The sequence below is a fragment of the Seriola lalandi genome, unplaced genomic scaffold (genome assembly GCF_002814215.2).
Source record: "Seriola lalandi dorsalis isolate HSWRI2012SDOR001 ecotype SW California unplaced genomic scaffold, Sedor1 jcf7180002054945, whole genome shotgun sequence".
Classification (NCBI taxonomy): Eukaryota; Metazoa; Chordata; class Actinopteri; order Carangiformes; family Carangidae; genus Seriola; species Seriola lalandi.
The window spans coordinates 3663883-3691171 of record NW_019525496.1 but is presented as its reverse complement, the minus strand read 5'-3'; the positions used below and the strand labels follow the sequence as shown (position 1 = coordinate 3691171).

General features: G+C 42.0%; 2 protein-coding genes across 2 annotated transcripts; one reads left to right on the top strand and one right to left on the bottom strand.

The window, feature by feature from the left end:
* Window positions 1-229: 229 nt before the first annotated feature.
* Window positions 230-9734, top strand: ggt5a (gamma-glutamyltransferase 5a). Its single transcript, XM_023394168.2, has 12 exons — window positions 230-510; window positions 846-973; window positions 1065-1160; window positions 2589-2775; window positions 2864-3024; window positions 3262-3408; window positions 3697-3824; window positions 4874-5055; window positions 5159-5250; window positions 7025-7131; window positions 7314-7424; window positions 7517-9734. Exons 1-12 carry the CDS (start codon window positions 344-346, stop codon window positions 7661-7663), a joined length of 1653 nt encoding a protein of 550 aa, XP_023249936.1. The 5' UTR covers window positions 230-343; the 3' UTR covers window positions 7664-9734.
* A 553-nt stretch (window positions 9735-10287) lies between these two features.
* lrrc75ba (leucine rich repeat containing 75Ba) lies at window positions 10288-23095 on the bottom strand. Its single transcript, XM_023393907.2, has 4 exons — window positions 22408-23095; window positions 19548-19676; window positions 18683-18795; window positions 10288-12693 (listed from the first exon to the last, which is right to left on the bottom strand). Exons 1-4 carry the CDS (start codon window positions 22687-22689, stop codon window positions 12087-12089), a joined length of 1131 nt encoding a protein of 376 aa, XP_023249675.1. The 5' UTR covers window positions 22690-23095; the 3' UTR covers window positions 10288-12086.
* Window positions 23096-27289: the final 4194 nt, after the last annotated feature.

The following is a 27289-nucleotide window of genomic DNA, read 5'->3' as shown; positions in this document are numbered from 1 at the left end:
AGCTGTTACCTGAGTTCAGCAATACACAGTCATAGCAACCAAGCAGAGCAGCGTGAGTGCGCAACAAGTGTACAGTCGGTCGTCTTTGATTGCAGAGGCATGTTTTGAGGTTAACACTCATGACTAAACAGATGCGCCACAAGTTTCATTCCTCTCTTATCTCGCTACGGGCGGAGGGCGGAGCCAGGCTGTCTGGTGCACGCCCCTTTTGACGGGGCAACCGGGCCCCCACTCAGTCAGTCAGTCAGTCATTCAGTGAAGTTGAGATATTTCAGAAGAGACAAACTATAAAAGTGAGATGAACTTTTAATGATCCCCGCAGAAACATCTGGCAGATACATCCATGGCGAGGTCAAAGGCGCGGGTGTACACCTGTTGCGCGCTGACGCTGCTCTGCGTGGTTGCTGTAATTTTGTGTGTCGCTTTGCTTGTGAGGCGCAAGTGTCCAGCTGATACTTTCTCTAGTGCTGCAGTGGCCGCAGACTCTGGAAAATGTTCAGAGATTGGACGGTGAGTGACACTTTTCTAATGGCATGGCATGGATCATTCACTTTGTTCAGGTCTGTAAGATGGTTGTGAATTACGCACATTACGCACAACCAGCACGGTCTGTTTTCAGGGAGACAACTTTTGGACTTAAACTTTTTTATTTTATTTCTTAGAGCAACCTTACCTTCAAATTCAAAACGCTATAAATCAGCTGTTTGTATTGTTGTTTGTCTGCACTTACAAAACTATAAGAAGAGTACAGTTTATTGTATCACGCTCCTTTTACTGGTTGTAACACCTTTCAACTCGGAATCAAAGTAGAGTTTTGTTTATGATTAACGTGTGACATCTTCTAGGGACATCCTTCAGAGAGGAGGCTCAGCGGTAGATGGCGCCATTGCTGCACTGCTGTGCACCTCCGTCATGAACCCACAGAGTATGGGCATCGGAGGGGGGTCCATATTCACAGTGATGGACAATTCTGGTAACAGACACGTTCATTCATCCCTCTAATAATGCTGCGGTGTCCAGATTTGCCAATAAAGTTAAATGATAACATCTCCCCTTTTTCAAAGGTAAAGTGAAAATCATCAACTCCAGAGAGACCGTACCCAGGAAGTTTAAATCTGACCTGCTGAAGTCTTGTCCCAAGACCTTCCAGCTGGTGTCAGGTCAGACTGCTCTGACATAAAGATCACTTCTTGATTCCTTTGTGGGGAGCCTTGCTCGTTTCTCTTGCTCTGGCTGTTGTGTTAGATTTTAGGTTACTGGGTTACTATGCTCGGGCATGATGAGGAAGCAGGGACAAACATTTTTCTCTTCATATCAGACTCCTTCCTTCCAGGTATTCAGCACGGAGAGCTGCACTTACCATATAAGGGCACAAAGTTGAAAGATTTATGTCAGGTCCAGGGCTGTAGATACCACCAGTCCCTTCTTGGATATGCAAATATCTTTGTTTCTACTTTGACTCTGAGCCAAGACCACACACACACACACACACACACACACACACACACACACACACACACACACACACACAGAACCAGTCAAACAAGAGCTAAAAATAATGAGAGTCATTATCTTTCTATCTACCTATCTACTATACCTACACACCTCAGCGGTGGAACTCAGCGTCTCTTTCTTGAAACTCACGTTTATCTAATTAATGGTATTTGTTGTAATTATTTAACTTATTTTTTTGTTCTGGATTTTATTATTTGTTTTAACTGTAAAACACCTTTTTTGAAAGGTGCTACATAAATAAAAGGATTATTATCATTATCATCATTACCTCAGTGGAGAAAGAAGTACTCAGATCCTTAACTTAAGTTAAAGTACCAGTACATCAATGTGAAAATACTTCATATCAAGTGAAAGTCAGACACAAGAGCAAGAGCAAGCAAGAAAAACATACAACATACTTGATATATATGAATTTCATGACACAAACCAATCTGCATTAACACATAATTTAGTTACTTTTATAAACTAATTTACCCAAATTGAATAAGGTTATGAAAGAGGCTGATCATAAAATAAATTGTTGGAAACAATGTAGATGACAAAAAGCAGTTTAAAAGAGATTATTCACAAGTCTGAAAATCTTTTCAGCAGTAATTCATTTAAAATATATAATCAGATTATTAATAATATTACATAGTAGTATTTAGTAGTAGTAGTTAATGTACAAAAAGTATGTTATAGCTGTAGTTGCTTTAGGTGGAGGTAGTTTTAACTGCTTTATATACAGTTCGGTTTTGTCCAGTGGTTTCCAACTTGGTGGTCAGGTCCCCTCCAAAGGTAAATCTGGGGAGTTGTGAGATGATTAATGTTAATTAAGAATGAATTATGAATGTAAGTTCTTGTACACAAAATTTTATTGTATGTTTTTATTGTAATTTAAAATCTTAATCTGAAATGTAACGAGCAATTTCACCTGTTAGATCAGTGGAGTAAAGATTACAATTTCTTTTTTCCTGAAATGTAGTCAAAGTATATTGTTGCATAAAATGGAAAAAACTCAAGTTCAAGAAGTCTACCTCAAAACTGTTCAAAAACAGAACTTGATTAAATGTATGTCTGACCTATCCATCCAGGAAGCCAGTGGATTGGGGTCCCAGGGGAAATCCGAGGTTATGAACAGGCCCACAGGCTTTATGGGAAGTTGCCGTGGGCCACCCTCTTCCAGCCGGCCATCCAGCTGGCCAGAGAAGGGTTTCCTATCCCTCAAGTCCAAGGTCGATACATCCCGTACATTGATACGAACCAGACCCAGCCACTAAGGTGGGAGAGACACACCCACAGAAACATTATATGATTTACACATTTCTACATCTGAGTTATATTTTCTCTCACTGCATTTGTCCTTTAGGAAGTTGTATTCGGATGAGGAGGGGAACCTGCTGAAGACTGGTGATATAGTGAAGTTTGAGAAACTGGCCGAGACTTTTGAGATGATTGCGAATCACGGGGCAGACGCCTTTTACACGGGAAGAATAGCAGAGGATTTAATCCGTGACATAGAGGAGGCAGGTATTGTGAGACGGGTTTCATCATATTCTCTTTCCCAGCTATTTTCTATCTCTGCCTGGCACACTGATCTAATTACAAATGAACAAATCAATCGGGTCTGTGAAGCACTGCAGTGATCACTCACAGACTGCGGTGTGAGCTGCCTGGATCCATTGAAAGTCTTGATTATGTGGAGCTCAGATGCGCTTTCCTTCCATTTTGCTGAGCAGGACCATTTGTTTCAATGTCTGTGCTCAGGAGGAACGCTCACGGTGCAGGACCTGGCGTCGTATAGAGTTACAGTGACTGATGCGTGGGCTGTTCCTCTGGGAGAGTACCAGATGTACATACCTCCACCCCCTGCAGGCGGTGTCATCCTCAGCCTCATCCTGAACATCATGAAAGGTTGCTGCTGTAACGCAGACTGCAGAGCTGCTGCTCAGCTACACTCTCAAATCACATCTATCTTGGTAGCCGTGTTCATGTGTTCAACAGATAGGCTACAGCCGAATTAGTGCTTTTACTGGTTATTACATATACGAGTTGTTAACTCACATGAGGAGACTGAATGGCGATGTGAATATGTTTCTTTGTTTCATGCCAGAAAAGGATCCAGGCTGAGCTTTGGAAGTTGGATTCACTTAACCTAAACTGACAAGCAAAGAAACCAAACCAGTGTGTTTTTATTTACAGGATACGGCCTGAATTCAGCGTCTCTGACAGGTGAACAAAAGACTCTGGCTTATCACCGCTACGCTGAAGCTTTGAAGTTTGCCAATGGACTGAAGAAACGCATCCATCAACAGTTCGGCTCAGAAGAAGTAAGAATCATATAACGCTGCTCTGAACGTTTGTGCTCATACTCACACATGCTCTTGCTGCACACATCACCGTTACCTCAGTACTTAAGTTTAGTTCTGGCTTATAACCAGTGCTTTCAAAATGTTACATAAAATAAAAGTACAAGTCTTATCTTGAAAATGTACTGAAAACATCAAAAGATAAATCTACTTCTTTTGCAGAATAACTGTAGCTGGATCTACTTTGTATAATGTTAAGAGGTTCGATCTACAGTTCATCATACACTTCGTATAAATATGAGAAATCTGAATCTGCAAAGTAACTAATGCTCTCAAGTAAAAGTAGTTTAAGGTTCAATGTCTCCCTCTGAGGTGAAATTATAAAGCTGCATGAAATGGAAAGACTCAAGGGAAGTGCAAATCCCTCAAACACTTGAGCGAATGCTTTTAGTCGAGTCTGTTGCTAATAACAGTCGAAGAACTGTTCAGTGTTTAATCCTCAGCCCCAGTGAAGCAGACCCTCCGCCCACTGACTGGTGTGTCTCTGTGTCAATCAACACATCAACAGTCCTTATGAGCTAACACCTCCTGTAAACCCTCCCCGTGTTGTCATGGTGATCCAAGAGACATGTGTGCATCATGTTAGCTTGCGTGTCTCTCTCCTGGAGTGGGGGAAGGTACGAGTGTTGACCAGTATATTAGGTTTGAAAAGCCAGCAGGTAACTTTGAGCAGTGTCTTGTTGCACTGTTTTATTAAATGGTTGTGTTTGTGTTGTAAGCCCATAGTTAGGTAAGTTACATCCAGAGCCTGTGAAATCCCTCCGGTTATTGGACGACTGTTCTGTTTTCTTCATCTTTCTATTGGCCTGGTTATTTTGAAAAAGAATAAGCGCTACGTTTGAATCAAATCAGAGAGTACAAAAATAAGGACTCAGAGATTTCAAATGGAATTCAATTCTTTTTCAAATTTAGTTCTGCTTTGTAAATACGATCATAATTTTACCTTTGAAGTTTGTTTTTTTTCTTGTGATGTGTGTGTTTTTTTAAATGCTCTGCACTTCTTGCGGAAGGCAAGGAAATTCACAGAGGACAGCTTCGCCGACCACATACGGAGCTTGATCAGCAGCGACAAGGCTCACGATCCTCAGTACTACAACATCACCCCGTATCTGGACAGCATGGGCACCACGCACGTGTCTGTGCTGGCTGAGGACGGCTCTGCCGTGTCTGTCACCAGCACCATCAACCACATGTCAGTAGCTGAAAAGTGTGAGAAACTAACCATACAATAATAATGTTGGTTTTGCCGTGTCATAGCATCACGATCCAGTTTATTTAATGTATTTCCTTCACAGATTTGGCTCAAAGGTCTTCTCTCCGAACACCGGAGTCATCCTCAACAACGAGCTGTCCGACTTCTGTGGAAGAGTCGACGACATCTTTCCTGGTAATCACATCAGCATGACTTTCATTAATCATTAAAAACAAGTAACACAATAGTAACACAAAATTTTATATTCACGGAGTAACTTTTTGTTCCTTGTTTAACCAGGATTTCTAAGGATTGAACACAACATAGACGTAGAAATTCCTAAGGCTCCAGTGAGCAGCTCCATCAGTAGAATTTGCAGCAGATATTGTTCATGATAACAAACAAAGATCCTTATATAATGTAACTTCTTATGACACATTTACTGTTCTGCTTGGGCTCCTGGAGAGACTTTTAACAATTCAAACTCCACATTGTTCTGTCAGTTTGATACTCTTTTCCTAATTTTATAAGAATTGCTTCTAAACTGATTATGTTAACCTGTCAGCTGTAAAACATGGTTAAGAACAATGGATTTTCTCGTGCTCTATATCCGTGATTAGTGTTGAAATCACTTCTTAGGCAGCACCACCCTCCCATTACTAAAATAAGTCCATGATGTCTGTGGGTGTGTAACAAGGACTCAACCCTCTCTATGAGCTGCCTGACCCCAAACGTCACAATGGAGTAAAACTTTTCACACATATGCAAATGTTTTATATGTACATAATAATACATAATAATATCCACATATCAAATATATTTACATATAAAATAAAAACATATGTGTAAAAATTATATATGAAACCTATTAGAAATTAGAACAATTTCATGCATTGACATATATGTCCAGCCCATACAAATATATGTTTATGTATGCTTACATTGTACATATGTCAGTGTCATATGTTACATAAATATTTACCCATCCCAAATGCCTGTCAGTATATGTTGATATTACTGTATATACAGTAGGCTCCAAAAGTCTGAGACCACTTTCCCAGAAAGGAAAGATAGACATGTTTAAAATAAATAAGAAAAACATGTTTAGGCATATAGGATTTTTATATGTGGGCCTATCTCAGTTTAGTAAACTTGCCTATATAAATTAAACATATTGTTAACATATATGGTTGCAACATGTTATGCCGTAGAAAAATTCATCACATAAATATTCTCAACAAATTACAAATTTTACTGTGTATATTTCATGTGTTATAAACTTATATCTTCATATATCCAGAGGATGTATATGTGTGATTCTAATATATAATAATAATATCCCCTTACAGGTGACATATATGGAAAAACAAAAGGAATATACAGGGAGTGTTTTCTTAATTGGAGTAATAATAACAAATTCTTAATGGTACTTTCTGTATTTTGTATTTTATTTTGGGTTTTAACAAGGTCAGCGAAGTGAAGAGTGAGATGGGTTGATTGACACATACAGCAGTGGTTTGTGTGGGGTCTGTGTTTACCAGCTGCTTGTTCCTCAGTTGTTCAAAAATGATGAAAAAATACTCAATCTGTATTAATGTCTCTAAACTATAGAAACGCAATCATACAAAATAAATAGTCTCAGAAGTTTAGATTTTCACTTGTTGATGAAGCAATTTATTGAGCATTTGGCCTGTTTTATTAAAAATATGCAGCATGTTAAGAAGAGGTGATGATATGTATAGAGAGGGAGAAACATCCATGTGGCCTCAGCCTCCTCTACTGTCAGGTGTCAGCTGTTGAACAAAGGTAAAGTCACATGTGAGGGTTGAATAAATGCCCTTCACCCTCCGTTATTCAAAAGCACTCTGCTGATTGCATTTATAATCATTTTCTTCTTGTTCCTCTCACACTGATGAGTCTGAATTGTAGCTGCGTGTCCTGTCAGTCAAGGCGTTTGCTGTGTTCGCAGGGGAGCAGCCTCCCTCCTCCATGGCCCCCACTGTGCTGAAGTCTCAGTCAAAGACGCTGGTGATTGGATCGACCGGTGGGAGCATGATCACGACTGGGATTGCCTCGGTAACGTGTCCATGGCAATCACACTAAGTGCCATTAAGATAAATTGATGCAGACTAATGCTCCTTACTGTTGTCATAGCAAGAGCTGCCTTCACGAGTGTCTTCACCGTGTCCATAATCCATTCTGTAATCATCACTTTCCCATCTGCCAGACTACAGTGCATTGTTCTGCCTCTCTTCTAGACGCTCATGAACCACCTTTGGTTTGGAAAGAGCCTTAAGGAGGCGATCGCCTCTCCGGTTGTTTTTGTCGACTCTCAAAATGCATTGAAGTTTGAACCCAACTTTGACAAGGTAAAACATTCGATGCCTTTGTTTGATAGAGCAACACATGACACCGTCTTCGTGCCACCCGAGTCTCCCTCTCTCCTCTCTTTTCACTGCAGAATGTCATCGAGGCTCTGAAAGCTTTGGGACACCATCAAGAAACGGCCAGCAATTTCTACAACGTAGTCAACGCTGTGGAGAAGGAGGACGGCTGTATCTGTGCAGTGTCTGATGCCAGGAAACTGGGCCAAGCAGCTGGTTACTGAGACCGGGAGTCGGGGGATGCTGGTTATGCAGGATGGCCTGAAGGTCACTGAGACCTTCAAAAGGCTGCAACAGGTGGCGTCCGTCCTGCTTGGAGAATCATTGTATAAGGCCCTGAATAACAGGCTTCTTCAGCTGAACACTTACAGCAACATGTAGCAGTTAAACACGAGGCCTCTGACTTTTTACTGTGCAAAGAAGAAACTGCTGCCTTCACCTGTGATTGTATCTGACCTCCTGTGACTCTTCCTCTTGATTGTGCACATGTTTTTTTTCTCATGCCATTTCTGACGTGTTTCTGTGTGAAAACTGATTACAACGCTGATCCAGTTCATTTCTTCCATTTTTCACATCATGGTGTGACTTTGTAGTACAGATCCATGTTAATATCTGAGACATGAAATACATAGCAGGCTATTAGACAGTCTCACTATGTTAATAACAGAGGTGGGGCTTCAGTCACATGACATTACTCAAGTCAGACAAGTCACAAATTTGAGCTCTTGAGATTTGCTTGAGCAACACTGATAAAAGACTCGACTTGATTTAAATTTGGTTTTCATTAGACTTGAGACAGATGACTCGAAAGGACTTGACTTTTTTTTAGGGTTAGGGTTGAGGTGTTACATTATGCTTGGGTGATTTCTAATGCGATGCCCACAAACCTGACAACCTACTTGGACGTGGCAGACTGAGCCGAGGCCAACACACAAAACCAGCTCCGATGGGGAGGGGCTGAGTCCAAAAATAGGATTGCAGGAGGAAAGAAAACGTAGCACATTGCAGGTTCCACTTAAAGATATATAGTAATAGTAATAACTAGGATTGGCACTCAGTAGAGCGCATACCTTCGCCAAGGCCAAACAGTCCTACACACTAAAGAAAATGATAAAGAAACTCCTGGATCCGTCCCTTTAACCAGATCTGCACCAACATTCAATGGGTTCTCCCCCCCGGCTCATGCCCCATCCCTCCACCAAGTTTGGTGCAAATTGGTTCAGAACGTTTTGTAAAAATAAACAGACACAGATGAAAACATAACCTCCTTCAGCTGAGGTAATAATAAGACTAATAATAATAATTGTAGCAGTGGGCGGCTGCAGTCACAGTTCCAGACTCTACATGACCACAAAATGTCAACTATCAGTCAGACTTATAAGGTGTAAGCAGCTGCAACAGTTTTTGTTAATGTTGAGAGTAATTTGACAAAATGACATTTTTATATAACATGACTTGTGACTTGCTTGAGACTTGCACATGTGTGACTTACTCCCACCTCTGGTTAATAACTTGTTCATATCTGGTATTATGTGGAATTCACACTCTCACATGTTGTATGCTATAATGAATACTGCGTTGAAACATCTGGAACAAGCTGCTTTTCAGTGTAAAAAAAAAAAGAAAAGGTCTTGAAAGAAAAATGTTAACCGTCCACACTTTGAAGGGTAGTTATCACAAATTGACTAAAACCAGTTGTTTGTTCAAATTTGACTTTTGCATATAGAAAATGCATTTTATAGAAACACATCTGTGTCATTCTTAAATTGCATTTACTGAGTTCAGCACAGTGAGAAGAAAAAGTGCTTGACATTGACTTCATATGTTTTTCACAACAGAACAAGTGGATGAAGACTTAAATACATAAAAAGATTAAAACCGACTATGAAAGGACAAAAAAAAAAAGACAAATCCTGGTTGCAGTCTATGACAAGCAACTAATAATGGCAAGTGCTTTTTTTTTTTTTGGATGTGCCAGAGTGGCCCTCAGCTGGCTGTTCAGTCTCTTTAACCCGAGGTCACAGCTATTGAAATCTGCTCTGTGGATCTGTTTCTTTGTGCCATAATGTATTCTGAACAATGTGCGTGACTTCTCTGTGCTGTTTTCCATAAATTATTTCTCATTTCTGTGATGGCGCATGCTGCAGCTGGAGCAAGATAATCGCATCAAATAGTGACTCAGACAAACAGGAGAGCAGTTTCAGAGAAAGTTTGTGAAGAAATATGATGCACTCTCTCTCTGTCTGTCCCACATGAGCCATATTTTCAATTCTCACAATAAATATAATAAATGTCTTCCTTTTCTTATTTTTCTCAAAATCCAGGGAAATAAATCAATCCTGAAGGGAAAAGGTCAGGTAATAAGATCCTGGAGATTTTTGGGGGTGGGCTCCGTTGCCCTGTCTCATGGTATTTGGACCTTGGGGGGTGTGACAGTCACACTGTGCCCTGACCTTATAGGAGCCACCTGTTGCAAATGCCACATTACCATGTCTGGCAGCAGGAACAAAAGGTTGCCAGGAGAGGATCATGGGTAGGGCCTCATGTGATGACCACCCTGCCTTTCCCTGGTAAACGGTGGCAGCTCAGGCGTTTCCCTGACAGCACACAGCGCCACAGATGATCTGCTGGCTCTGAAACAAGTACACTGCTCCCCCAGCCAATCCCAAACAGCTCGGTCTGAGCTCATTTCTTTTATTGCCCTATTTGCAGGCTAATCTGCATAAATAAATCCTCTGTTTGTTTCTGTGAGCAGCTGCAGGTTCTGCTCGTGACACAGATATTGCCACCAGCACACTCCTTTCCTTTCTTTTTTTTTTTTTTCAAAATAAAACAAATCACTTCTCAGTTTGGATCGGATCTTTTATTGGCAGTCAGTGTTTGGCATGAGACAAATACACACAGGCTACAACAAGGAAGAGTTTGACGTCGACACACGAAACAAAAACTACAAACCGAGTGGACAGTGCGCTCCGTTATTCAGATTAAACATTCGACATAAGAGGTGTCTGCCCTGACTGAAAATCACATTTACTGAACTGTTTTCTGTTTTGCTGTGCAATCCTATCAGCCACGTCCCCCTTTTGTTTACTGTTCGAGCTTACAGCAGGAGGTCACTGGGCTCAGTTTCATTAGAGTCATTATTATAATTACCGAGTCGGACAAAAGACAAAACACAAAAACAATAACAATAACACAAATAATTACAGCAGTAATCAGACGTTTTACTGTTACAAACACACATAACACACACTTAAACATTTATTATATATATGGTGATGGTGTTTTCAATGATCCTTCTAACAATCATGAGCCATTTGGTCATTTCACCTTGGAGAGGTATGCTTTCAGCTGCTGCTTTGTAAATATCTCAGTCAGTTATAAACAGTGTACACAGAGTATATGCTATGGAGAAACGGAAATATAAATAGAATATAGTGCCTTAAAGTGCATTGCAGTGTTTCGGTCAGTCTAACTTAATCATCATGTGCTACCGTAGACGGACTATAACCAACAGATAACAGTCATGGCTGCGTCTCATCGCAAACACAGGGCCGCTGAATTTCAACACATGGAAATGGCAACATATCTGTAGAGACACACGGCAGTTGGAAGGACACAGACTCAGTGGCCCATATTACAGTTGGCTGTGGTGTCATTAATGCGCTGAAACACTGTGGTGGTGACTACAACGGAGCAATAATTACAAAGAGGTGAATATCAGCATTTAGGCAAGTACAAAAAACAATCAGTGACAGCTATCCATTGTTGAGTCCTACCTGTTGTCTTCTAAGATTGCTTTGTTCACCAAAAGTGCACAAAAATAGCCTGTGGAAACACAACAGAGCCATGTTTTGTGTCCTCATTTACATCTACACAAGGGCTGCGTGGGTATTCACAAGTGGACATTTGGAAAGGGGGGGAAAACGCAAAAAGTCTTGACCTAGCAGTTTTGCCGGCGTCACGTGACAGGTCGTCGGCTGTATAGTCTGTTGAACTTGTGTCATAGCTTTTGTTGAGAGATTAACAGAGAACACACAATGTGGAGCTAGGCCCTGCCTGCCAGAGATAGTCTCAGTCCTGGTAGAGAACCCAGAGGGACCCACTGTTTCCAAACTAACTCCAGTTCCACTTCAGCTACCGCAGGGATGCTGCTCCTCCATCCAACCAACTGATCCAAACCTCCTTGGGACTGGCTCCTCAGCTTCCACTATCACTGAGAGAGAGAGAGAGAGAGAGAGAGAGAGAGGGAGAGGGATAGAGAGAGAGAGTAAGAGAAAGAGAAAGAGAGAGAAAGAGAGAGAGAGAAAGAGAAAGAGAGAGAGAGAGAGAGCGAGCACCGGTTCATTAACTCTTCCAGCCCCCCTCCAATGAAACCGCACCTTGTTCCCAAGAGCACCATCCACCAACACAGTAAGTCCGCCGTTGTGACTGTCACTATCTTGTGTGGGTTAACTCAGAGATGGTTAGGAATTGCTTGATAGCTGTGTCGCGACGAGAAGTTCACAATGTGGGCACTGGTCTCCCTCGTGCCTCGAAGGGTGACTGGGCTCGTGGTGTGAGGGCGAGAGGACGAAGGAAGTAACGGAGTGCTGTGGGACGACATTTCATCCACAGTGGAAAGAGCCTCAGAGAGAAAATACCTCATCACCTCTCACAGTAGTGAAGGGTGAAGTCTTTGGAGAGCTGCTTCTGCCCTAAACCCCACGGCTCCAGCTCAAATTTGTTCCCCATGTCATCCTCGTCGTCTTCCGCCTCCTCCTCGTCCTCCTCTTCTTCCTCGTAAAGGCTGGGCTCCTCGATAGAAGTCTCCAGGTGGTAGCAGTAGGGTTGGCCCTCTGTGTACTCGTAGATGGTTGGTAAACTGCTCTTCAGGCTACAGCGCCGACGCAACGCGACCAGCAGCGGCTGGGGCATGGTGAAAATATCCACGTTGTTGCCCAGGTCGATCCAGGCCAGGCTGGAGAACATCTTGGGGTCTTTGAGCATCTCGGTGAGGTCTTTGAGGATAGCCAGGGTGAGGCGGTTACCGTTGAGAGCCAGGGTGCTGAGTTTGGGCAGAGAAGCGAGAAGAGGCAGGAGAAGCTTCAAGTTCTCGTCCTGGAGTTCGGTGAAGCTGATGTCCACAGCCACCACACTGTCTCTGTTGGTTTGGAGGTAGAAGGCGACTTGACGGACGTCACGAGTGGACAGAGGGATGCCGGACAAGTCGACTGAGTCACTGGACAGCTTTTTCTGTAGGGTTGTCTTGAGACTGTTGGGGAACATAAGGAGAGAGAAAGTGGGATTACTTAGATGACTCTTAGACACGAAAAAGCACATTACAGATTAACTTTGAGCTGAGGGGCTGAAAGGATCTTAGAATGATTCCCCTATCTGTGACTTGGGGACAAGGCCCTGGTTTTATGTTGTGTTTCCTGTGTTGTATAGAGGAGGGGGTGACTGGGCTGGTTTGGAGCGGAAGGCTGACACAGAGACTCCAGCATGGGGATTTACTAGTGTAAACAGAGGAGCCAAAACATCCGAGTGAGCCAGGAGCTTGAGCCGAAAGCTCTGAAGGCCAGGAGCACAGAGCTCCTTACAGCACAGAGCCAAAACAGTTTACTACTTAAAAGATAAACCATGATGTGTTTTACAAAAAGATGAAACTTGAATAGAAGATGCTTGGCCACTTTATTTTTAGGACAGGAGAGATTTTATTTTTTTTGGAAATACATCACAAAATGCTGCCTATAAGTTGTTGTTATTATTGCCACCAAAAAAAGTTGTTTTATGTTTTGTTTCTTTGTTCGATAGCAAGATGTCTCCCGTGAAGTTTGGTCAAAATGAGGCCAAAGAACACAGATCAAAGATTTGCTAAATGGGGCATTTTCATGATTTTCTCACACGTATGATCATCATTGACACTTTATAACAAGGGTACAAGACATATGTTTAAGTAAAGCACAGTTAATTCCTCATGCATCAGCACCACATTTACAATTTTATAATGGAACACGTTTCAAAATTTTTAATCTGACAATCAGGTAACACTTTCTGATAAGGGTACAAAACATATGCTGAAGAAAATTATCAAGTCACTATGACTTTATGTGATTAGTTAACACTTAATGGATCATCAGTTAAGGACTGTTGAATCACAGCTACTTCATACATAAATTCATAGTCTATACCATGAAAATTAGCTGAATCCAGTTACATAGGAAAGTGCATTTCAGACTCATACATTTAACGGGCCTAATTTGGTGGCATATTAATGAATGTATGTTTCACTAATTGATGATTCAGTAGAGATCACATAAACTCATAACATGTTAGTGTCAGCAACAGGAATTCATGATACATCCTTGCATTAAATCATCATGAATCAAGCTAATCAGTACTTAAGCATATGTTTTGTGCCCTTATTAAAATGTGTCACTTGTCACTATCAGTGAATATTTTAATGCAGATTAAAAATTTAGAAGCATTTCCATTATTAAAATCAGACATTTAAAGGATTATGTAACTGTAGCTGAGGTCTGCTCGCTCCAGCTGCTTTCTAGTTTTGTCTGGGTGATTTTTCTGTGCGTTTGAGACACTATATTGATTCATAAAATGAATGTCAGTCATTGAGGGAAGCGATATTTGATGTGGGAGTAAGGAGAACTCAGGACGTGTTTTTTGGCTCACACACACAGCACAAACGTCTGAAAACCTTAAAGCGCTTTGAGGGTCATTTGCAGAGCAAGGATTTGACTGAATATAAGTGATACTTTTCTGTAGCATTAGTTATTGCTTTACACCGCAGATGAAAATATTAGTGCATTATTTACACCCTTCCTTGCTCTTTTGTTTCCAGTCAGTACTTCCCCCTTCGTGAGGATGCGGTGTGTTTAACTCGAGCTGTTACTGAAGTGGCCTGTAACGCTGATTCGGTGTCAGAGTGAATTATAACATCCTCCAGCGCCCAGTGACTTTCTGTGACATTCACTGCAGTACCTGTCACTTGTGATGCTTTAAAGTGTTTTTTGGTCACATCGAAGATGGATGTGCCCTCAGCAGCATCCACAGCTTCATTTTAAAAGCAGATGGTGGGCTAATGAGCACGTTTAAATTTAAGTTTAAATTAATTGCAACAAAAAAAAAAAAAAGGAAAAAAAAGAAAGTATAAAACCTGCTGGTGAAGCCAGGATAAAGTGGAGTTTAATCAGCTTTGGAGAACAGAATCTGTCAGATAAAGACATTTGTCAAGGCTGCTGCATCTTTAGCAAAGTCTTGTGAGCCGCTCCCACCCCCTCACCCACCCATTGTCTGGCCCTGCCAGCCTTTTATAATTGCCAGAAACCTCATCTTCACCAGAGGCACAAAAGTCCTAATGGCCACGGCCTGGCAGCGGCTCCCCTGCAGGTGCGAATGGGTTTTGATCACACAACTCCCTCCTTTTCAGACAGACTCGTCTTTTCGAGCTCAGGAAGCATGAAAAATGGACGTCTGCGGCGTCCTCTCAGAAAGCCTCTTCCATCCTTCCTCCGGATTAATTTGACACCAGGAAACAAGAGTGTCGCTTATAACTTTGAGAGGACAGCTTTTTTTGTGGTCTTTACATCCATGAGAACACAGACAACAGGGCTCAGGTTAAATGACAAAACTAGTTTATAGGTTAAGTGATTAAAAAAGATGAAAAAAGAAGTGGTGCAGAGGTGCGGCGTTCTCCGCTATGAATCAAATCACATTCGATGCATGTCGCTAAGTAGAGATGTTCACAGCAGCAGACAGTGAGAGAATAATCCCCTCCTGCACTAACAATGAATTGAAGCCAGTAATAACACAAATGGCATCACCGTTTTAGTAATAGTGCTTACCAAACTAAATTCACAATTACGTAATCTAATAAATATCCCTTCCATTATTAAGTAATCAATTCAATTTACATTGAATAATGAAGTCATCTACTTGGTGTTCCCAGTTAAATACTGAAGAAGCAGAGTGCGTCGCTTGTCTTCATGTGTGGCTCGTCAGTCTTTGTGTGTCAGTGATTTAATATAATGAGGCAGCGTTTGAATTCAGTCAGCGTAAATCAAATCACTCTTGTCATTTATAAATATTCATATCTGCGGGGTTAGGTGAAGCTAATTGTGACGAGGGGAAATGCTATTTAAACAAATAAGGACACTGTTTGAAACAGTTAAAATGCCTGTGTTAACAAGTGGGTGGATAATGACAGAAGTTATAAAAAATCCATTTTATCTCAAAGTATTAAAGTATTTTCCAGGAGTTAATTTCCTCCTCAGCTCTCCCCTCGGCTATTATTGCATTGGATTTTTTTTTTTTTGCAGAGTCATTTTATGTTCAAGCTTTGCTTTGTTAGTCACTTCAATCCTCTGATGGCTGAAGACTGAAATCTGTACGAGAGAGACATGAGATGAGATGAGTCAAACCACATCTGCTCCCCGGCATTTCACTTACATTTTCAATTCATTTTCTGCTGTACTATATACAAGAAACTGTTCAAAGGAGAGTGTGAGAGTGCACACACACTCACACTGAAACCACTGCATTGTCCTTCATGATACAGGGAGTCCAACCTCACAGTCAACAGCCCATATCAATAACACAGCACCTGCAAGCAAATACCACCTCCATATCTTTCTGTGTGGTGGATGTTTTGGTAAAAATCTGGATCTGGAGAGCTGCTGTGAGCACGTCGTATTTTCCTGGCAAAGGAATTGAAGCTAAAACAATCAGTTAAAATGATTGATGTGCCCCTGAGAAAGCTTTAATGTGCATGGTAAGCTACAATGCGCAATATAATGTATATTAGTGAATTTGAGGTGAAAAAACGGACGATTTATTATGCAGTGGATGAAGATGAGCAATGTGGGAACTACAAAGACAGAGCCCACTAAATGCTTATTTTGTATTTCTTGTTTCTGAGCATTCGGGTGACAAAGGAGGAAGATAATTATGAGGTTAAGTAAGCCTGATGGAGCAGGAAGACAGCGGTGTGAAAACCGAAGCTAAAAAAGGTCACCAAAGTGTTGGCAATTTTTCCGCTCACATGAAATTACCCTTAAGGTGGGAGCGCCTCGGCAGCATTTCTGGGTCACTGCCTCCATCAAACCTGTTGTGGAGCTCTTTCATTCAAATGTAAAAAAAAAAAAAAATCAAATAAACTAGTTAGATAGATTAACAGGATTAGTGAGATTCAGACATTAATTCAGTGTGGCATTCCAGTCAGAAATGTGTGTAAAGTATTTAGAGCAGCCGGTGTGCAGTGCTAATGCTGGATAATGAAGGGATGAAGAAGCCGGTGGCATTAAGCACTGAGCTGTTTCTGTTTCCTCTGAGTACAGAGAAACCTCAGAGGCGAGGCTGTTGCATATTTTCACAGATGAGGGCAGTTTGCCTGCAGCTGGACAAAGATGGAAGTGAAAAGGAGGTAAAATCCACCCTAAGGTCATTCTCTTTTCTTGTTAATGTGGACAGGGAAATCCTACTTAATAAAGGAATTGTTCAACATGTTGGAAAATACATTTGATCATCTCTTCTGCAGAGACTTAGATGGGAAGATTGATACCACTCTCATATCTTTACGCTAAGTATGAAGCTACAGCTGGGACGCAGATAGCTGAGTTAAGCATAAATACTGGAAATGGGGGAACCAGTTAGCTTGGCTCTGTCTGAAAGTAGGAAATAGAAAAAATAGAAGAAAAAGTTTCTCAACCTGTTCAAAAACCAAGGTGTAAAAATGCCAAGATGTAGTTTTGCAAGCCAAAAGATTGCAAACATTTTTACAGTTTTGTGTGTGTGCAAAGCTAAGCAAGCTATTTCCTCCGGTTTCCAGTCTTTATGCTAAGCTAAACCAACCGTCTGCTGGCTGTAGCTTCAGATTAAGCATCCAGACATGAGAGTGGTATCAATATTCTCATCTAAGAAAGCGAACAAGTGTAGCCTACTCCCCGAAACCTTTACACAAACAACCCCTGAACCTTCCCCTCCCAACAGAACCACATGACAGTACAACACACTACAGCCTGAGCTCAGCTGCTTCCTGTAAAAACACTAAATGGAAAAGTAACTGTGCTCCCGGGGAATTATCACACAGTTGCTTTTATAAAAGTGTTAAACCAGACAAACCAGAAATCGAGTGTGTGTGAGGTGAATTTCCTTTTCACATGCAGCAGCAGGCTGGCCGGGTCTCGTCTCTCTCTAGCTTTGACAGGTGTTTGTTCATGAACACGGCGGCAGGCGAAGCTGTCAGAGCACACAGCTTCCACTGTATTAATATTCTGTTTTAGGGTGGATTTCTGTTTTAATGATTCATGTCGCTCCTGCTGTCTCAGTCGGTGCCAGACTCTGTCTCTCTCTCTACAGGTTTGTGAAGCCTACAATATGACTAAGTAAAAAAAAAAAAAAGAAAAGAAAAAGAAGGCCCCTCAGCTCTAGGAATTTAGAAATCGTATGTATCTGCACATTTTCAGAGATGCTGTCAGAGTCAGTTAATTCCTGCGTCTTTCCTCTTCCGAGCTGAGCTAAACGTCCACGAGCACAACAAAGCCCTGCAAGTGCAGCTCGACAGTGAAGGGTCTGATCCTGCCAGATCCCTGTGAATATGTCTTCGCCTCTCCTCAGATTGTGCGTGTTGATACCTCTGACTGACTCATAATGGACCTGCCTCATCTCACCGTGTTTGCATTGTCTCCTTGTCAATCCTGAGATTATTTTCATCTCCAGAAAATGAACACATTATGTGCAGCGTCTAACCAGCTGTAGAATAAGCAATTACACGAGCGAGAATTATGATAGCCTGTTTCTATTCATGAATAGGATTACCAAGCAATACCTAGGCGCACAAAAAACCTATTTGTGCACAAGCTAATTCTCTCATCATCATTTGCACATCAAAAGCAATTCCATCTTTTCATCAAGACGATACAATTGTATTTTAAAAAAAATACCCTCCCAGCTTTTCTTCAGCAAACAGATGGACAAATTTGCGGCTGTGCCACTTTTCAAGAGAGAAAGGCCAATGGCAACGCGCATCCACTGCGCAGACCTGACCACTTAAAAAAGATAGATGATTGACAGCTGTGGTTACCATGGTGTTCCCGTCAGGTCAGCCCGTGGCCAGCTCTGCCCTAGTTCAATGTCAGCTACAAAGATGGAAATCTCTACAGCTCGACATGCAGCAGAGCCCTGTTCTCAGTTGTGCGTAGCTGCAGATTTATTACAGACTGGATGTCTGGACAGAAAGGCCTTACCAGGCCTGGGATTTCCGTCTGGACATGCTCTGCCTCAGCCACTTTGAGTGCGGGGTTAGGTGGTAGATCAGCTGTCTGCAAATCTTATCAGAAGACTTTATGGTGTCTGCATCCTGTGGTAGGAAGCAGATAAAAAAGAGACAGGAAAGAGACAAACTGTTGTGAAGTTTCATATGAACAAAATAAAAAAAAAGGTTTGTTATAATTCGAGATACCTTCAGCTGCTCCTGAACAAAACACAATTTTGCTGCCTTGCTGGAGGAAGAAAATCTAATCACATACAGCATGCATCGAGGGGGAAAACACAGGAAGTACACAGGAGAGGTGAGATTTGACACAGCCACTGGCAAACACTGGTAATTTCAGCTCATTAACCATGTCGTGGCTTACATCCAAATAATTCAATATTCACTGTAGAAGGTCGAGACATACGGAGTTATGAATTCATGTCTGTGCACAAAACAACCATTTTTATTCAGCGTGTTCGTTCAGTTGATTCCTTCAAGGTTATCACTTTGCAGATATTCACAGGTTGTTCAGGTTTATGAGTTTTCAGGTATGAGATTGAGAACAATTCAACAAACTGGGATCTGGGATTCATACTGAACAGCTCGTCCTATTTCTAGCTCCTCAAAAGTAACATGCGTCTGCAGAATTCCCTTCAACCGTCTGTCAAATGAAAGTAGATAATATCCTCAGATTGGATTTGCATTGATCTGGATAACTTAACAAAAAGGAAACCATCAGGGGAATATGTTTAAGAGAATGCTTTCTTTTGCAGAATACTAACATCAAGCTTTGATTTTTTTTTTTTTCCTGGATACGCTGTGAGTGTTATGGGAAGGAGAACGCAGTAAAAGCTGACCTTCTTAGGACACTGCATCTCTCGAGCCAGGCTGAGCAGCAGCTCGTGTGAGATGGGGTCCACCAGGTTGAGGAAGGCAGCGTTTTTGTACAAGATGTCGTTGAGGGAGGTGCCTTCCAAACCCAGATCCTACCAAAACAGAAAAAGAAACATGAGAAAATCAAAATCACAGCAAGATGAAATTGTAAAAAAATAAAAAAAAATCAGGCACTTTCAAGGCAATTACAATTAAAGTGTCTTTGGAGCTGAGGAGAATAAAATGCATTAGTGATGGAGATGGAGCCTTTGCTATGTCAAGGGCAATGTGACTTGAAATGGAAAGATAAAAGAAATGTTTTGTTTTAAATATTCATTAACAGAGACAGAAGCTTTTTCATCTACAGCAGGAGAGTGAGATCTAGAGGGAGACACATAAATTATCACACCTCCATGGCGCCGAGCCACAGTGCATATCCCGACATGCCATAGCACGTACTGTTTGCATAAACAAAACCACTTTAAGAACTATGCTTGCTCTGCTCTCCTTGATCATTCAAAACGCTCCTTGGAAGAATGTAAAACCCTTCCCTGCATGCTGTTTACAATCTGTATGCAACTTTCTAAACACGTTTAAGGTATTTCTCTTACTTCATCATTCTTTTCACCGCAAAAAAATATGTCAGTGGCACCTGAAAATGATTTTGAATACATTTGAACAGGATATGAATACATTTCTAAAGAGGTCAAAGCTGACAGCTGTCAAGTAAGCTTACTCATAAATATGACAAATCCAGAAGCATCTGCAGTAAAAACAAATCAAAGCGACTAAAACGAGCAGATTTCCGATGACCTTTTGAGTGTGATGAGACAAGCAACAGTCAGCAGTGCAGCTGCGTGTTCTGAACTGTACAATCTGCCTTCATCAACATGTCCATCCTCAAGGTGCTAAGGAGGCAGACTACGACGACGAGCACTTGTGCAGTCCATGCAACTTTAATGAGAGAGGCAAGCCTTTGAGACATACAGCGTCGACACACCTGAGCACACGCACTTTTTTTTCTCTCACGAGCACAATCGGCATTGATTATAACAGACAGTTTGAGTGGGAGGTTGGCAGCTCAACATTATTAGCTCCCCTTTTAACAAGGGCAACAGTAAACACAGACTGAACCCAAGGCGGGAGAGAAGCTGCTTCTGCCCTTCTGAGAAACAAGGTATAAAAATATCTCCCCATCTGAGTTTAGACACGATCAATTGTCATGTGCAAGCGCAGCATGAAGCCACGAATCCTTCCCGTATCCGCAGCAGAGCTCAGATCTTTTTCATATCTGAAGCAGAGCTCACTGTTACACACCAATTAACTCTACCACAAACTCCTTTTAAATCCAGAGAACAGGAATCTCTCAGAAATCTCTCTCTGCCTGGTTGCGACGCTGCGAGTAAAGATAAAGTAAGGCTTATTTAATAAAAGTGGAGCTCATTTAGAGGAAGCGAGCCCATGTCCCCTGTGATGTGGCTGTCATGGAGCCTTGGCTGGCTAGTTTATCTCATCGGCTTGATTAAGGATGTTCCACTCTCTCCCGTGTCAAGGCTTCAGAGTAATTAATGCTAGATTGGCCGACAGCTAAAAGACAGAGGAAGGCCTGAGGGAAAGCAAACAAATGAGATCACAGAGGCTGCTGTCACATATTCAATGCACCTACATATTCTTTTACACCTTTCAATGCTACATATCCCACAGCAGGTGAGACTTTGAAAACAAGCCGCTTCACTCAGTATAGTGGAGCTGGATATACTCTAGGTCACGACTACATCTATTTATAACTATTATCTTGGTCAAGTGAAAATTGCATCAAACATACTGCAACAAATGTCAGTTGTTTTTTTTTAAAGAAAACAATAAAAACTGATGTTTTTGTGCATTTTTGATCTGATCCGGTGGGTTTTAAAGATTTTCATCAGCCAAAGAAGCTAAAAAAATATCTAATCTCAGGGGAAAAACAAGTAATATTCTATGAGAATCACATGGAGCACAACAAAGTATGAACGAGCCGCTGGTAAGATTTTCATTTCTGTGACCTTTTTCCTCTGACTAAGAGTTAATAAAACCTTTTGGAGAAGAATAATATTTTGTATTGTGGAACACAGGACTCCAGGGCTTACATTGTTGCTGCTGGAGCACAGGCCATTACACACACAGAGAGAGACATTAGGAGTGGAGAGGGATGGAGGGGGCAGGTCGCTCTAATGGGAGTATTAGAACAGCCTAAGGAGGAGAGGTGAGACTCTGGCCACAGTGCGGGAAACAAAGACAGATGCAGAGGGGATGGTGGAGTGCGTTTGTTCGTGGTAATACCCAGATCACATCTGAGGACAATGAAATTTGTGTTGAAGCGATGACACACGGCACGCAGTTTGACCATTTCCTTATTTAGACTGCAGGTTATCCCTTCAAATCAAACGTCAACATGCTGCATGTCAGCCCCACAGCCAGAGAGAACACTGTTGAGTCACATGCTGCGTCTGCCACTGAAACAATGTGTCACAGGTACACTGCTCTGCCAGTGGCCTACTTTCTACAAAAACAAATGCTTCTGGAGGAAGTGGCCGAGGGGAGAGGTGGTCTGGGCTGGGGGTGGGGGTCAGAGGTCAGAGGGCAGGGGTTGATGGAGGCACCTGTGGACACATCAAACTGCATTCACGCACATGAGGAGCACCTGCCTGCTCTCCATCTGTTGCTTGGGGAGTAATGTGGGGGATGCGTGGCTGCATCAGCATCAGAGCAGGCTCACAGCTGTGGCGCACGTAGTGTATGTAAACGGGTCTGACTTTACCGGGTGCTGTGTGCAGCTGTGTGCAGCTGTGTGCAGGTTCTGCTTACCTTCCTCAGTAATTTGAGCACGTCGGTTGCCTGCTCTATCCTGCGGTCACGGAGCAGCTTCTGTATCTCTTTGATCCACGCCACTCGCCTCATGTACGGGCTGTGGTTGGTCCTCCGCAGCATCCCAGGCAGTTTGTCTGATTTCAGCATCAGTGCAAACAGAAAGTCCCCGCCGCCCCGACTGCCCCTGTCGCTCTCTCCGGTGCCATCCAGAAGCTTGCGTCGCTTTTTGGAGAAATTCTCATTGTCCAGGCTGCTCTGCCTGCTCAGTCTGGAACCCATGGTTTGATTTTTTCTAGACGCAGGCGACGTTCGTGTTGCAGCTCAGACAATATTACTAGAAGGAAAACCCCATGATCAGATCCCAGATTTTCAGCCAGCGGATGCTCCTCAGTGGAAGGTAGAAAACAGCGCCGTGCTGTCTGGCGCTGCGTTACCGCCTGGCTGTCAAGCAGACTGATCCGGTGCGGAACAACACAATATCCCAAGACAGTCTAATTTATCACCATTCTCTCATGCACCGGTCACACACTGCTATTTTGACTTTCTCACCCACCGCGGCAAATACGTGCGCCTGGCTCGGATGATGAAGATGCTCCGGCTGCTTCATCCTCCGACCGTCTCTGCTTTACGCTGCTGTTTAGGTTCGTGCAACGTGGAGCGTCCGACCAATCCCAGCATCTGGTGCCCGCTGCGCGTCTCTCCTCCAAGGCTTGCCCCCCTCCCTCCCTCTGTGTAGCTACAAGGGAGAATAAAAGAGCCAAGGATGTCAATGTTGTTTTTAATATTTTAGGCAACTGTGCTGCAAGAAGTCTTCTAAATAATTAGAGAATTTAAAGAAACTCAAATTTCAGTCTGTTTTTTATTTAGTTTTTCTTTTTTTCTCCAGTTGCCTACGTGCTTTGCCATTGGCCCTGAATAAATATGAATTTCTCTGCTGGCAATCTTGCTGTCAGACAGCCATTGCACGAGCTGTCAGATCCTGTTTGCATCTGTCATAACTCCACTAAACCACTGTCATCCTTTGAAGAACAACCATGTCCCAGTGCACCTTTCTGTCATGTGGATCAGTATCTTGCTCAGAGACCCACAGGGCGGACTGAAAGGGGACTCATGGGTGCATTCAGTTCTCAGTTAAGACATTACACAGCCCCCAACACCTGCACTACAGGAGATTAAATTACCGCAAACATAAATGTAGCTTTTGCAGATTGCCTTGGATCCAATCTTATCAAATGGTGGCTTGTGATGCAGTGTGGATCTATTTGTAGACCCATCATGAGAGAGGCCAGGATCCGCCTGGTGGCTCCTCGGTGGCAGCCGGTGGCTCTGTGGTCTCCTGGTTTGTTTTCAGGTCAAGTCTGTTACTTTTTACTAGTGGCACCGGGACAATGTGCTTAATCCTCTGTGTTATCATCACAAGAGTGAAGTAACTAGTGTTATGTAAACATAATCCCCCGTTTTATTATTTCTAAGAGTGGAATTGTGTTATGTAAAGATAATAGCGTAAACACTGGTTTTAAAATAATTGAGCAAACATAGGCTACGTTTAGTAACATGGAGGTCACATATATATGTACATGAAAATATATTAATGTTTACTCCATTTATTCACTATCAAAATTAACAAGTTTGTGAATAAAATTATGAAAACAACAGAATTTTATTTTTATTTTTTAAGTAGCCTATATATTACTAAACCCAACTTTGCTCAGTTATGTTTAAAGCTAACTTGTATGCATGAAAAATGTATAAAAAATGACCAGACCTATGTTAGCCTATATATTTTGTTGAGTTGTGAACTTACATTATCTCAAATGTTTCCAGCAATTTTCAAACCCAGAGAAATCTCATTTTAATCAAGGTAACGGTCGGTTTCATTTAGTCGCCTGTCAATGACGACATATCCTCTCTGCGCATGCGTTAGCTTGTGGCTGTTTGCCAGAAGTGGTCAAAATTGACTCTTTACGCAGTTTTCTTGCCACGTGTTTACAACATACTTTACAGATCTTGGTTGTTTTTAATTATACATTTTGACCAGAGGATATTCATCAGATGTCTGAAAGTTATCAGAGAAACAAACTGAGCAAATGTTCAGCTCACAGCCTCTCTGGCACAATTTAAACGTAAAACTGCATCATTTAGTGTTTTTACAGGTTTTAGTCACCTGGTCTGTTTGTTTTGGAGACGATGAGGAGACTTTGGCTCCTGGTAAAAAGCTCCTGAACGACCGATTGACAGAAATGACAACAATAGTGACAACAATAGTGACAAGAGCCCCCGTGATCCCATGCTACTTCATGATGTCAACAAATGTGGTCTTTTGTTATTGTTTTGATTGAGAGACCCTTAGTGGCAGAAAATTACATACTGTGTGTTTATGAAATTATGTTTACATACCACAATTGCAATAAAAAACATGGAGGATTAGTGAATAGTTTATATATATTTTTTTGATCCCTTTTATTTCAAAATGGGCAAAATCATAACCCTCTTGGTGGAAGTTATTACATAAAATGGATGAACAAGTAAAAAGTGGAACATGGCAGCTCAACCACCATCCTAAGACAGACCCATGGCTGCTGACCTGTCCTGAAGACAAACAAGGAAATTTGGCCCTGTCCTAGTTGACAGTGTGTCTTTACCTGCCAATAGAGAGCCACAGGCTGCCACTGAGGTGCCACTACCTGCCTGTGCCACTAGGAGGATCCCGGCCTTACTGCCCATCACTGTGGCTTTAGGGACTTTGATCCTGATTTGACCTTGTTTTCTGGTATGATTCAGCCTTGTTGAGTGGAGCAGGAGGGTTGATCTCTAATAAACATTCCCCCTGGCTGCACTACACTCTCCCCGGACTCAGCCTGCTGCATGTTTTCCTTGAGGTTGTAATTATGACTGACTTGTGCCCTTAATTTAATGTATCATCACCATGCTACTCATTTGTTTTGTCAGAGCTTTGTCTCTCCAAGCAATGCTGATGAAACTCATTTATTCATCATGTGCTAAACATAACTGTCCCTCCTGCTCTTGCATTTTTAGATTTTGAAATGTATATAAAGTGACATTTCTTCAGATAAGGGAGAAAACAAATAAACAAAGGGTCGGGATCCCGTGAGTGTTCACAATGTTTGGACGGGTCTGAGGAGTTGTGAAATGATTAAGGTGGCAGCCAATTTTCACAGATGAAGTTCAGTTTACTCGTCACGAAATGCGCCGGTCAGCTTCTAAAAACAGCTGTGTAATGTCTAACCCTGATGTCATCTCAGCCTGAGACTTACCGCTTTTAACAGAAAGCTGGCGCTGTGGGATTTTAAAGACATGGTCATTTAGGACCAGAGGGGGACTAATTACTAATAGCATTATGGGAGTTGTATGAACCAGGCTTTTAGGACCGATAGTAGAAAACAAAAGTCAAAAAATCTAAGCTGGTCTCAGTTCATTATTTTGTTTCTTCCTAACTTTGGAGTATCTCATGAACACAACAGATAAACAGGAAAATACTTTTATGCTGCACAAAATGCACAAATGTAATTTTTTAATTACGCAATAATTTGACCTCTTTGAATCTTACACTACATTAAAAAAGTTTAAAGCATTTTCTTTATTTACAATGATAACACACATTAAAGGAGCTATACGTTTTGCTATCGCTGCATACCCCGTGTTACCATTAACAGCTGTTTATTTACCAGAAGAAATGATGCGAGTTCACCATGAAACTTTATTCCTCTACTCAACAAGAGCTGTCTCCAATGGTGGAAAACAACGGCAATGTCTCAATTCTTGTCTCGTTACGTCTTTTCTTCTACTGAAGTTAGGATGCTAACCAGCTAGCCCCGTCTCGTCTCGTCTCTTTCTGATAGCGACTCACTGTAGCCTCCAGTCTGCCCTGAAGACGTAGCATTGCTGAGAGGGCAAATTATAACCTCTGGTCAAACGACAATGGCCACCACCCGCTCCTGGCAAGAAACCACATTCAGCGGCAGAGAATAAAATGCTTATAGCTCCTTTATCCTGTAAATGTGCCAATGTTAGCTAGCTAATATTCTACTGTAGTCCTTTGGCAAGATATTCTTAAACCAAGCATTGTATTAATATAATAGGGCAGGAAGATATGACTGATATGACAACAATGGAAACAAATTCAACCTTCTAATGACGGCACACAAACATGCTGGGTGACACAAAGTAGCATAACATTAATGCAACTGGCGTGCTCCTATAGGGGTCGCGTCTGCTGAGGGACCTCTGTTGCACGTCTTGATTGTTGACGATCAAATAAAGGCACATAAGCATCAAAAATACTTAAAAAACATTACTGCATGAATTATAGCGTTATAAGCATGTACAACCACACAAGCAAATAAGTTTGGGAACCTCTGGGATAGAGGACGTGTGTGAGCTGTTCTTGCTTTCCACAGTATACAAGCCTCTAAATACATATTTTTCCATCACTGCTTAGAAAGAAGCTGAATTTCCAGCTTATAATTGCAGCAAACACGACCCGGTGTCTGTCTGTGGAGTCCCTATCATTAAAGGACTGCAGTCACACATAAAAACACATGACATCACCTCCTTTTCTATTGTGGCCATCGCTCTGCTGTGTTTCTGCAGGCTGCGTTTCTGTCCCTTAGGAACAACAGCAGTGTGTGATTTGATTTGCTACTGACTATATAAGTATAGACAAGCCATCCCCTCTGTTGTGCAAAAACAATCGGAGCGAAACCTGGACGGGTAGGAGTGTATCCCTCCCAGCAAAGTCAAAATGAAACCTATAAGCCTCTTGCTCAGGGATGAAAATATAACCGATTTCCAGCTGATATTTCATAAAAGCAACCCCCCTCATCCAGTGACTGATGCACACACAAAAGCTGAAGGAAGG